Source organism: Telmatherina bonti (genome assembly GCF_933228915.1).
Source record: "Telmatherina bonti genome assembly, chromosome: 13".
Classification (NCBI taxonomy): domain Eukaryota; kingdom Metazoa; phylum Chordata; class Actinopteri; order Atheriniformes; family Telmatherinidae; genus Telmatherina; species Telmatherina bonti.
In genome coordinates this window covers 24,110,713-24,122,969 of record NC_136611.1, presented here as the reverse complement: position 1 = coordinate 24,122,969, position 12,257 = coordinate 24,110,713, and the positions used below count along the sequence as shown (strand labels likewise).

The following is a 12,257-nucleotide window of genomic DNA, read 5'->3' as shown; positions in this document are numbered from 1 at the left end:
GCCCTTTGTCTGTTCTGACACCATCTTCAGTGGCATTTTATTTCCTCCTTTTTCTACCAGCAGCCAGCATACAGGGTCCTAGAGGCTCACAGACAGACAGGCAGGCAGAGTCTAAACTGTTAGCTCAGTCTGCTCTGTTTGCACATGCCTGGCGTTGATAGGCATGTCACCATGGGAACGGCCAGGGAGCAGGCCATTCCTCGCCAGTACTTTTTGAAAAATGAACACGATAAACTAGCAAAGTGTCAAGTGAGGAATCACTATGGAGAAAGAGCTGTTTTCTTCAGTCATTTTTTAATCTGTCTGACACTTTACCTGGTCGCTTTTCTAGTTTTCATGTTCAGTGTTCCCAGATGATGCAGCTCATTGTGAGGATTGACTGGAAAAGTTTGGGGCAAAAATGGAAGCCAGACTTTTCTGACAAATGATAGCATCTCACCTCTTAACCCGTTGCAGTGACCATGACACCTAAAAGGAACACACTATGATTAGTGACTGCAACTGGTGATCGGTATTTCAGTAGTAGATGTGCTGCTCTGAAATACTCTGAGTTCTTAATTAGATCAATTAATTTAATTATTAGATTAAATGGAAATTGTAAACTGGAAGAGTTCCTGTTTACATGCGTTAACAGTAGGTTTGGTTGTCAACATCCAATTTAAATGGTGCAATCTCATCACAAGTGTTATATCCTGTAAGTGGAAGTTGTATAATCTAATTTAAGTACTCACTGAACATGCATAAGAGTATTTAGATTTGTTATTTATTTATTACTTAGACTAAATGAGTATGTGCTCCCCATGTCTCTGGTGTGGTTGTTGCATTCGCTGAATTTTTCAACAAACCACATTGAGTTGTGCTTTGCCAAGACTGACATTGTTCAGTTTCAACGAGTTATTTCAGAAATGGTTCATAGTAATAATGATGACAGTGATCGACCTGAACTGGTGGTAAATCATTAAATGCTTGACTGCACCTGTTTTGTATTTGTGGCTTTTTTTTTTTTTTTTTTTGGCAAAATTGTGTGAAATCTTGGTTTCATGCAACATTAACTCTACTATCCCTTTCTAAATAACAGAGGCATCTTTCTGGACACCATCCTTCCACGCTACGATGTGAATGGAGTGCGACCACCCATTGGCCAGAGAACCAGACTTAGCAAAGGAGATATTGCACAGGCACGCAAACTCTACAAATGCTCCAGTAAGACCAAAATGACAGATCCTGTCTGCTATGGGTTTTTCCCCATCTATTTTTGCATGTGTGCACAACATAATCCTTAGGAAGAAAGAAAGAGGACAGTAACTCGCCCTGCCTTCCCCAGAATGCACTGCATACTGAACTGTTTGCATTGACTGTTGATGTGGTGTGGTTCCCTGGCTACAGTGTCCAAGTTTCCCAAGCAGGGTTGAATGTAAACACAACCCAAGGACAGGAAGTTTTCATCACTCTTTCCCAGATAGATGCAAAAGAACAGCTTGTCTTCAGAAAACAATAGTTAAAGTGATTTTTTTGGGAGACTGCAGTCATGTCTGCAAATCACTGTTTGTAAATTGTGCAGCTCCGTTCTACGCCTGGTACTTTTCTGAAACACACCATTTATGTTTCCAGAGAGTAGAAGGAAATGATCTAATATTGTTGAAGTAAACAGAATTAGCAGCATAAACAGATGTACATTGAAAAATAATTTTTCCTTGAATTTGTCTGATCTCAGTTAGTAAAAGTCTATCCGCGAAAGCTGCCAACTCACTTTAAAACTGAATGAATAGACCGTGATTTGTTACCGAAGACGTACCAGCCAGCATGCCTTTTTAGTAGGACAAAAAGTTTTAACAGTAAATGGATTGTTGTGTTTCCGTGCCAGCCTTCTGTCTTTTTAATCATAACTATCTCAGCCTCCCGAGGAAGAGTGGATGATGTGGCGCACATTGTGGGGGATGAGGTAGTCGGTTTCTCCACGTGCTGTTGGGGAGAAAAAAAAAATTCTTAAAGAGCCAACCATCCTATTCACGGTGCATTCCTGGAAGTGTTTGTCATCCTTGGTGTGTGCCTGAGTGGTGGTTATTGGTTTAGGATTGGCACTTTTCTGTCAAGCACCGTCACACTCATATAATAACGCTGGACTCATCACTTTGTTGTGACTGACAATCCTAAAGAGAAGCAACGTTTTTTTTTAACTTCCGCTAAATGCAGCCTGAGGTAAAAACTACAGAGGTATGTGCAGATGCATAACTAGTCCTTGAGATGAATATCTAAAGATACCAGACTACTCTGTTATTTCCTCTGTCACTTGATTAAACACATCTTTAATCACTTGGCAGGAGCCTCTGTCTGTCCCACCATCAAGTGGTGTATTGAGTTTGGAATGAGTCCCCGCACACTTAAACACTTAAGTTTTCCCAGACAAACTAAGGGCTGGCAACACGTACATAATGCATCACATTCTCCTTGGGGCTGAGTTATTTATAGAGGGCTGGGTTTATTTTCAGAGGATGCTCAGAGAAAGTGTCTCACACGATCCACTCCTATTGTGTGATCATCATCTGGAGCTGGTGGGGGAGGGGGCGGGTGAGATGCAGGGTCGTGGGTAATATTATCAGCAGATGTGCCTTTGACTATAAAAAAAAAAAAAAAAGATGTCCTTTTGTTTCACACACAGTGTTATAATTCCAGGATTCAGCATCTGTCTCTGCAATGAGCTTTTAGGAGTTTAAACTCAGAACTTGAAAAGGTTTGTTTAGGTTGAGACGAAATAAGATTGTGTCATGGCTCAGGCCTTACGTGCAGGTCTGTATGTGTTTGTGTCCACGCACAGGATGTGGGGACAGTCTACAGGACAGCAGCGGGAACTTCTCCTCTCCTGGCTTCCCTAATGGATACTCAGCCTACATGCACTGCATCTGGAGAATATCAGTCACACCAGGGGAAAAGGTATGAGCATATGGAAAGTGGCAAATCAGCTTTGAGATTTCTTAAAGCAAGACTCACTGACTGCTTATGTGGTTCTGGTGTATCTCTTACTTTATGGGTTCTTTCTAAACTTTCCAACAGGACCTCAACGTTCATGTTATAAAACAATCTTTCAGGATGTTAAAACTCACCTGTGTGATTTACGGCATCTGAGTAGAATTTAGTTTCATCTAACCGTAAGGAGATATGTATAGCTGCTCCATCAGTTTTATGTTCTTACAAGAGATGTTCATAGTTGTTTTATTTCATTGAATAAGTTTTTTTTCATGATAAATTAACCATTTATTTATATAACTTAAAAAATTCCAAATTGATCTTTTTAATTAAAATATAAAAATGAACCTCAGAGAAGGCATTTTTTCAGCCTTTGGAGCTATTTTTAACAAGACTTGTGGATACTGTAATACAGTAGTATTAATATCCAGAATGGACTATATTAATACTACTGTATGTTAATGCTATATATTAATGAAATGTTGGAAAAACAGATACAATGAAGGGAAATTAATTCTATAAAGTATTTTTTTCTTATTATTTTCTCTAAAGTTTTAAGTTTTGGCTGACGATTTATGTTTAACTGTTGGTATATGACATTTGACCTGTGTCCCATCAGTAATCCTACACATATTTTTTTTTTGAAGATCATCTTGAACTTCACCTCCATGGATTTGTACAGGAGTCATTTATGTTGGTATGACCATGTGGAGATCCGAGATGGATACTGGAGGAAGGCACCACTCAAAGGTTAGTTTTAACCCTTTATGGTGCACTCATATTTGGACAGTTAAATTTTTTACCCTAGAAAAGAGTGTTATTATTATTATTATTATTATTATTATTATTATTATTATTATTATTTCGGAGTATATTACAAGACTAAAACTGGGATAATTTTTTCTAAATTAAAAGACCTCATAAAGTAGTTAGTGGTCATTACTTAGTTTTTTTTCTTAATTTTATGCTGAATACAGATCTCAGTCAAGTAACTGGGATGCAGCCTGATTTTTGATGACTGGTCTGGATAACTCGGTGTGGTTCTATGACTTCATGGGTTATGTTTTTTTTTCTATGTCCAATGAAGTGGTCAAATATGGTAGTATTCCCAACAAAGGGTTAAATACAGAATGCTGCTCTGGAACTAATGATCAATAGGTCAGAATGATAATTTACTTGTTTAATTGATCTGAAAAGATGACTCCCTCATGTCTTGTTTTGTTAATCTTGTGTGCCACAACTTTCAAGATTAGTGATGCAAACAGTTTTTTCTCAGTAACCAACACATTTTTTTCTGAATCAGTGTTCATTTATTAACCAATACAAGGATTTACAGAAGTGCCAGATTAAGAGAAACTTGGTTTGGTTGGTGTTAGAAGTAAAGAGTAGCACATTTTAAGGGTTCTCATGCCTGAAACGTACAATACATATCTCCCATTAACATCAGCTGCTAAAATGTTGGAATTGTTGGTTTTGATGTTACTGAACGCTTCGTCTTATTTCTGGTTTCTCTAAGTATGCAGTGGGATTACAGTTATTGTAGGTGTTGTATTGATCTAATCCTTGTTTATATTTGTGTGTCCTTACCTTTGATCCAGGCCGTTTCTGTGGCGATAAGCTGCCTGAGCCAATCATCTCCACCGACAGCCGACTGTGGATTGAGTTCCGCAGTAGCAGTAACTGGGTGGGAAAAGGTTTCTCCGCTGTTTATGAGGGTAAGCACCCTCAGCCTGCCCTCCCTGCACTCTGCCCCAGAATGTCGCTGGGCTGACTGAACTCGCAGCCAGTCACACATCTAACAATGTGCCTAGACAATGAAGCAATATGCTGAGTTTTTGGCTCTCCGACTGTCGATGTGTCGAGTGCTTTGTGCTACATTAATCAGAAGTTGGCTGACTCTCACATTCAACTCAATTCTTTCCAGACTGCGCAAAGAATGATGTGTGTATAGGTGTCCAGCCATTTCAGTAAATCAATGAAAACTGTTAAGATGCTTTTTTAAGAGACGTGTACTGATGATATTGCTACGAAGGCAACTCAGTGTTATTTTTCGTTGTTTTAACTATCACACACAGCCATCTGTGGTGGGGAGGTAAAGAGGGACAATGGTCAGATTCAGTCCCCCAACTACCCTGATGACTACAGACCCAACAAAGTATGCATATGGAAGATTTCTGTTACTCAGGGCTACCATGTGGGCCTTACTTTCCAGTCTTTTGAGGTATAAAACCATCTCATTCTGTTCCTTCAAATCATGTTTGTTTCCTTTTAAATAAAACTTTTTCATTCGCCTTTAATTCCGAACCATTTTCCTTCCTTCAGATTGAGAGACATGACAGCTGTGCATATGACTACTTAGAGGTGCGTGATGGGATCTCTGAAAACAGCCCTCTGCTGGGACGCTTCTGTGGCTACGACAAGCCAGATGACATTAAAACCAGCTCCAACCATCTGTGGATGAAATTTGTTTCCGACGGATCAGTCAACAAAGCCGGTTTTGCTGCCAACTTCTTCAAAGGTGAGACATTAAAGGCTGTAAATTTCTGGGAAAAATATCACCATATGTATATGTGACATATTCTCTAAATCACCCTGTCACATACTTGTCCTACAAGCACCTTTGGGTTCAATGTGACCAGCTTTGCCTGGCTCTGCGGTTGCTTTGGAGGGCTTCTCTTGTAATCTATTGAGCCAGGGGGCCTACTAAAAGGGCCCTAACATATCTTTGTGTTTTCAGAGATGGATGAGTGCTCCAAGCCGGACAACGGTCGCTGTGAGCAACGCTGTGTCAACACACTAGGCAGCTACAAGTGTGCCTGTGACCCAGGCTATGAGCTGGCTGCTGACAAGCGCAGCTGTGAGGGTAAGTACAGGGAAGACGGTCAGCAACTGTGCTCACCATGTCATTTACATCCTAAAGCACTTTACACAGTTAGCCACCCAAATACAATAAGTACAGTCATTCATGAAACCCTGAAAAGATGCCAGCTTAGATGGCTGTGCTGGCCAGGCACTGTCTTTTAGAGATTTGTGTCAGCTTTATTTTTGTCTTAAATTATAGGTTGTCATTTAAGACCTAAATGCTAGTTTACAAGATCGGTCATATAACTGCGTTATCCCGTGTCTGCCTCTGGAGGATGTCATGTATCCCTCTATTTTTAGTGTAGCTATGAGCTTGAAAAATGAAAATGATAACAAAGTCCCAGAAAATGTTTAAAATGTGGAATCATGTCATGTTATCAGTAACAGAATAATAAACATTTTATAAAATGATTTTGAATTCATAACATAGGTGTTCATACAGAAAAGCACATTATTTGCGTACTTATCATTTTCTTATTAGTAAAGTACTTCTATGATTAAGAATTGCTAAAGTTTAAATATTTCTCTTTAACATCATTTTTCATTTAGAACTGTTTACATATATCAAAAAATAAAATGCATAAAAATGTTGTGCCTTCATTGTGTTTGGGAATGTGAGAAAATTCAAACGTTTTGGATGGAAATAATGCATATAATTTGTCGAATAATTGCCATCCCTACCTCTCCCAAACTGTACAAGTCTTTACCCTGAAAATGTCTCCTTAACATCACATTAAATTAAATTGATTAATTTTCTCTCACTCACTCAAAACATCTTATAGCTAAATACTGAAAAATGCATCTTGCCCTTCTATTAGTTATTGGATAAATTATTTATCTTCATGCTTGGCTTTAGAGAATCTGACATATATCCTAAAAAAAAAGAAAAATTCTCAAGACTAGTGAAATCCAACCTCCTCCCCCTGCAACAATTTCTCAATGCATCTTATAAAGATGTGTATTATTAACACTTAGAACATTTCTGTGTCATTAATGTATATATTTCTGATGTATGGTAACATGCGTATGCTATTACCCTGAGCCTATTCTCCGTTTGGTGTTGTTCGGTTGTGTTTTTGTGTTCTCCATGTGGTTCTGTTTTTTTCTTTTCTTTTTTCTTTTTGTCTCTCTAATCCTGGATAGATAAAATACTGGGTGGATGGGGTTCAGGGTATAATTAGTGTGGATTATACAGATTTGTTGACTCTGTCCTTCTGTATTATAATCCAACAAAATTAAATAAATGTGCCTAAAAAAAAAAGTGTTGTGCCTTACATAAGCTAAAATAGCTGAATATTTATGATGTGTTAGACTCCAGCATTTCAGCACTGCACATGTAGCTCATAACTGAGTCTGTGTATCAACACAGAATTTGTTGCTAAGGATCAACAGTGCACATTTATTTCCACTAAGATAAGTCAGGTGAGGCGCTGTATTGCCAGTACTTAACATAGCCTAACCTAACATTGCGAGCATTGTGCAGCTGATGAAAAGCTCACCTAAGTCCTCAACTGGAAGGTCCAAGTCAGTCATCAGATATGTTTGTTGTTTTTCAAGATACAGAAAGTATCATTTATGGGACAATATAACATTTGGAATGTCCTGCTGAAACATGTGGGGATATCATTTTGTATTTTTTTATGTGCACATCTGTATCTGTGTGTATCTGTATCTAACTGTTCTTGTTTCCACTCATCTTGTGTGTTCTGTCCAGCTGCCTGTGGAGGCTTCATTACCAAGCTGAATGGCTCGATCACCAGTCCTGGGTGGCCCAGAGAGTACCCTCCAAATAAAAACTGCATTTGGCAGCTAGTTGCCCCCACACAGTACCGCATCACTCTGCTCTTTGACGTCTTCGAGACTGAGGGCAATGACGTGAGCATTGGGGTTATTATGAGTCGACACGGGGTGGGTTTGTTCTGTGCTCTCTGTCTTTCCACCGCATCTCTCCCCTGTCATAGCAAATAACTTCCCTCTCCTTGTCGTGCTTTATAATTAAAACCACACAAAAAGCCGCAGCCCTTCTCACATGCTGTGTTTTCTGTTCAGGTTTGTAAGTATGACTATGTAGAAGTACGCAGTGGACTATCAGCAGACTCGAGGCTACATGGGAAGTTCTGCGGGGCAGAGAAACCAGAAGCCATTACTTCTCAGTACAACAACATGCGCATCGAGTTCAAATCAGACAATACTGTATCCAAAAAGGGTTTCAAAGCACAATTCTTCTCAGGTGGGTCCTCCTGGCAGTGTTGTTTTCTCTCTGTCACTTTGAGCTACAATCTGTCAGTTTATACTCTGAAAACTCACGTTATGTGCTCTTTGCTTTCTCAGACAAAGATGAGTGCTCTAAGGAGAACGGCGGCTGTCAGCATGAGTGTGTCAACACCTTCGGGAGCTACAGTTGTCAGTGTAGGAGTGGATTTGTGCTTCACGAGAACAAACACGACTGTAAAGAAGGTATTTCACTGCAGATTTTTATTTCTTTGACATGATGAAATTTGAGCTCAGTGTGGATGTTGGGCTGTTCCATATTAGTGTGATGTAGAGCAGTGTTGACTCAGTGACTAACTTATTTTTTTTACTTCCAAACAGCCGGCTGTGATCATACTGTGAATAGTGTGAGCGGTGTCATTACCAGCCCAAATTGGCCGGATAAATATCCCAGCAAGAAAACCTGCACCTGGGCCCTCACCACCACTCCAGGCCACCGTATCAAAATCGTATGTGTCACTTTCTTCTGCTCTCATGCTTGATTTCATCGGTGTAACTAAAGTGCTAAATTTACTGGGGACATCTGTGTTTATTGCAGTCGTGTCAGCAATAATAATCCTCATGGTGATCTGTGGCTCCCCTTTCTGTTATCATTTGCATATGTGTTCTCTGCTGCATATATAGATTACACATATTGTTAACATGCACGTAATGACAAATATCCGTTTTTAACAGACAGTGCACTATCTAAAATATTTAATCAAATTATGCTTTTTTTCCTGCATCATCAGTATGACATTATAACCAAACTTATATCTGGAATATTTTATTATCCACTCATCTGACTTCATTTAATCTCATTCATCATCTTGTTTTGTGACAGGCCTTCAATGAGATTGACATGGAGGCTCACTTGGAATGTGCTTATGACCACATAGAGATCTATGATGGCCGAGATGCCAAAGCAACCTCTCTAGGCCGCTTCTGTGGTACCAAGAAACCCCCTCCCATTGTCTCGAGTAGCAACAAGCTGTTTATACGGTTTTTTTCTGATAGCTCTGTGCAGAAGAAAGGCTTTGAGGCTTCTCACTCTGCAGGTAAGAATATTTAAAGTTCTTGGGTGAGCCTCATTTAATGTTAATGTATGTTTAAGAATCCTTTATATCTGTTAGGCTGCAGACAAATACATAATCTGTTTTTTTTTTTTGTTTGTTTGTTTTTTTTTTATTATAAATCAATCTCTGATTGGACTCCGTTCTGCTGTCCAGAGTGCGGAGGTCGTCTGAAGGCTGAGGTCAAAACAAAGGACCTGTTCTCCCATGCCCAGTTTGGGGACAATAACTATCCTGGAGCCTCCGACTGCCAGTGGGTCATTTCAGCGGAGAAAGGCTACGGCGTGGAGCTCATCTTCCAGACATTTGAGATCGAGGAGGAGGCAGACTGCGGCTATGACTACATGGAGCTTTTTGATGGAGCTGATACGAAGTCTCCACGGCTTGGACGTTACTGTGGCTCAGGGGTAAAAAATAATTTGCTTTCAATCGCTGTTCTCTAAATTGGATTTGTTGCGACAACACAGCCAACTAATCTCAGCCCTTTATTTGCTTTTAGAGTGTTACAGGAGGGTTCAGATGATTGTTTTGGAATTGGGCGTGCTCTTGAGTAACCGGTCCCAATAGATTGTAATTGTGCGGCTTTTTGAACCACCCTAAAGTTTATGATTCCAGCCCATCTGGAGTTTAATCACTTCCACTGAGTTTGTGTTGGGTTTGAAATGGTTGTAGGTCAACACAAGCCGTAACTGACTTGGTGTGGAAATACTGTCAGTCTTTGAAATTGGATTAAGAGCAAAGCAGTCGGCCGGTGCCGTTACTGCAGCTGGAATGTAGAACAATAAGGCCGACAGGGATTAGAAACACAAGTATCATCAGGCCAAAGAACAGCTTGATTTCATTTTCAAACTTTAATAACACAATCTGGCCTCTCACTCATGCCTGTTGAATCATCCAGTGAAGGAGATAGAGCACCCTCAATGCCCTGGAGAGCAACTCCTCAATCAAGTTTCCTTTTATAAAACAGGTTGAAATAAACCATTTCTGTTCGGTCCAAAGTAGGGTGAAAACTCATTATGGTGGTGGTGGGGGGGCTTCAGCCTGAGGGCTTTTCTCAGTAAAATAGGTGACTGTTTCTGGGTCCTCAGTAACAATTGACTGCTTTCTTTTTGTCTTTTAAATCTCTTTCCCAAGATTTCTGGGCCTTTGTTAATAAAGTATATTATTCATGTGGAAAGTCAGCTTTAATCAGCGCTCAGATATTTTTTTATAGTTTGACTTTACAGCGCTCGTCTGTCCCAGCCAGACTGCAGTTCATGTAGCACCTTAACAAACAAACCAATCAGCTTTCAAAGCGATTTTTTTCAATAAATATTCATGATGGAGTAAGTTCAAGTTGAAAATTTTACATGTACACATAAAGCAGTTAACTCCCATTTTGCTTTACTGGAAACAATTTGGCTGGAGATTGTGTTGAATATATGAGGTGCTGTGTGTTCTGGGGGGCCCTGCTCAGAGCTCTGTGCGGTGATACACCTGGCCCTGATCATCATGGTATTTTTTTTTAATACTCACTGGAATATCAGCCAAACCCTGACTCAGAGTAAAGCTGTAAAGATGTGAGCATCAAAGCTGACCTCTACATGGCTCTGAACAACAGTCAGAGGCCAGTCATCACGGTGATCGGTTTGACCTGTGTTTCAGGATGTGAGGAAGACTTTTAATTGAAGGGATGTCTAAAAGAAGCAGGAAGCCACAACCACCCCTCACTACTCTGTTTTGTCCCTCCCCATAGCCGCCAGAGGAGATCTACTCAGCTGGTGACTCCATTGTAATCAAGTTTCGCTCTGATGACACAATCAACAAAAAAGGTTTTCATGTCCGCTACACCAGCACCAAGTTCCAGGACACACTGCACTCACGCAAGTGACCAGCGGGGGCCGGAAGGGGCCGTGCAGGGCAAAGGGACAACCGGAGGGGTCCCCAAGGAAGGCGCCAGCCTGACGCTCGGAAACCTTCGGCCACCAAGATGAATCAGACACGCCAGAACAGCCGCAAGACCACCGACCGCACCTCAGCTCCTAGGGGCTCTAGCTCCCCCCACAGACTGTGAGGAGTAAAGCCATTCTGCAGTACACCTTGTTTTTACCTTTTTATGGTTAGGATTGGGGTGGGAGGGTGAATGTCAGCCTTAGGCAGACTGTAGGGGAAAATTTATTGACCCAGTCACCTCCAGACATTTTTTTAATTAATTCTTCCTTTTTTTTTTTTTTCTTTTTTTCTTTCTTTTTTTTTTTTTTTAAAACACACCTCTTGATGAGAGGTATAAAGGAAAACAGTGGATTCTCAGGACCTGTAGGAAGGCAGGCATCAGCTGGACAGATCCCTGCTTTTGTCAGGCCAGCCCACCACATGTAGGGGGACGAGAGGAAGAGGAGGAGGAGGAGTATGGCAGCATCTCCTGCACTCCTCAATAATTGCTCTTCTCATACTCTCATCCCTTCGGTTAAGGATTCCTGTCCGTAAGCGGATTAAAAGGACTCGAGTTGAGATTTTGATACTGTATGTCAGTCAATTGCATGTAATTACAAGGAAACAAGGAAAACTGTACAGTGACAACACCAGCATTTGTAATTGGCTTTGTCCTGGCAACCAATGGCAAGATTCCCCCTTGTTACCATTAACAAGAAAATTAAGGAAGCAGTTATCTTATTAAAGGACTAATAAATGAAATGTGTTCCATGTCTTCTGGTTGGTAATTGCTCACCTGATGACTGGCTATTACTGTACCTCCATGTATAAAGTAATGTGTTTGATCTTTCAAAGGGAACATGTGCTTTTCTCAGCTCAAACCAGTTAGCACTTTACAGTGAATTGTTCCAAAATCATGAGCTTATGACATTTTGTGAAATGCAATGCCAGTTCACTTATTTTTAAATGCATTTTATCTCTTATTCGTTTTATTTTTTATTTTTAAATCAATCCATATAGTTCCTCAGGCATACTTGAACATTGTGTGTGCCCTGTAACATGGGTTCAAATAAAGATATGACTTATGTTTCAGTGTTGATTTACAGCTCTGATGTACAGTACTTTCTCTCCAGAGAAAATGCCTTTTCTTGGTACAATGAAGTATTTCTGAAGAACCAAACGAGCCTGGGTATTTAT

The 12,257-nt window shown here is 40.2% G+C and overlaps 1 protein-coding gene across 1 annotated transcript in view; it reads left to right on the top strand.

The window, feature by feature from the left end:
- bmp1a (bone morphogenetic protein 1a) overlaps positions 1–11,222 on the top strand; it is a 29,583-nt gene extending 18,361 nt beyond the window's left edge. The window contains exons 7-20 of the mRNA XM_079251764.1: positions 1,079–1,203; positions 2,816–2,931; positions 3,612–3,714; positions 4,563–4,679; positions 5,040–5,185; positions 5,287–5,482; positions 5,702–5,827; positions 7,541–7,701; positions 7,876–8,056; positions 8,158–8,283; positions 8,419–8,546; positions 8,921–9,134; positions 9,306–9,556; positions 10,885–11,222. Of these exons, the coding sequence (XP_079107890.1) occupies positions 1,079–1,203; positions 2,816–2,931; positions 3,612–3,714; positions 4,563–4,679; positions 5,040–5,185; positions 5,287–5,482; positions 5,702–5,827; positions 7,541–7,701; positions 7,876–8,056; positions 8,158–8,283; positions 8,419–8,546; positions 8,921–9,134; positions 9,306–9,556; positions 10,885–11,019 (2,125 nt within the window). The 3' untranslated portion in view covers positions 11,020–11,222. The remainder of the gene's footprint in view (positions 1–1,078; positions 1,204–2,815; positions 2,932–3,611; positions 3,715–4,562; positions 4,680–5,039; positions 5,186–5,286; positions 5,483–5,701; positions 5,828–7,540; positions 7,702–7,875; positions 8,057–8,157; positions 8,284–8,418; positions 8,547–8,920; positions 9,135–9,305; positions 9,557–10,884) is intronic.
- Positions 11,223–12,257: the final 1,035 nt, after the last annotated feature.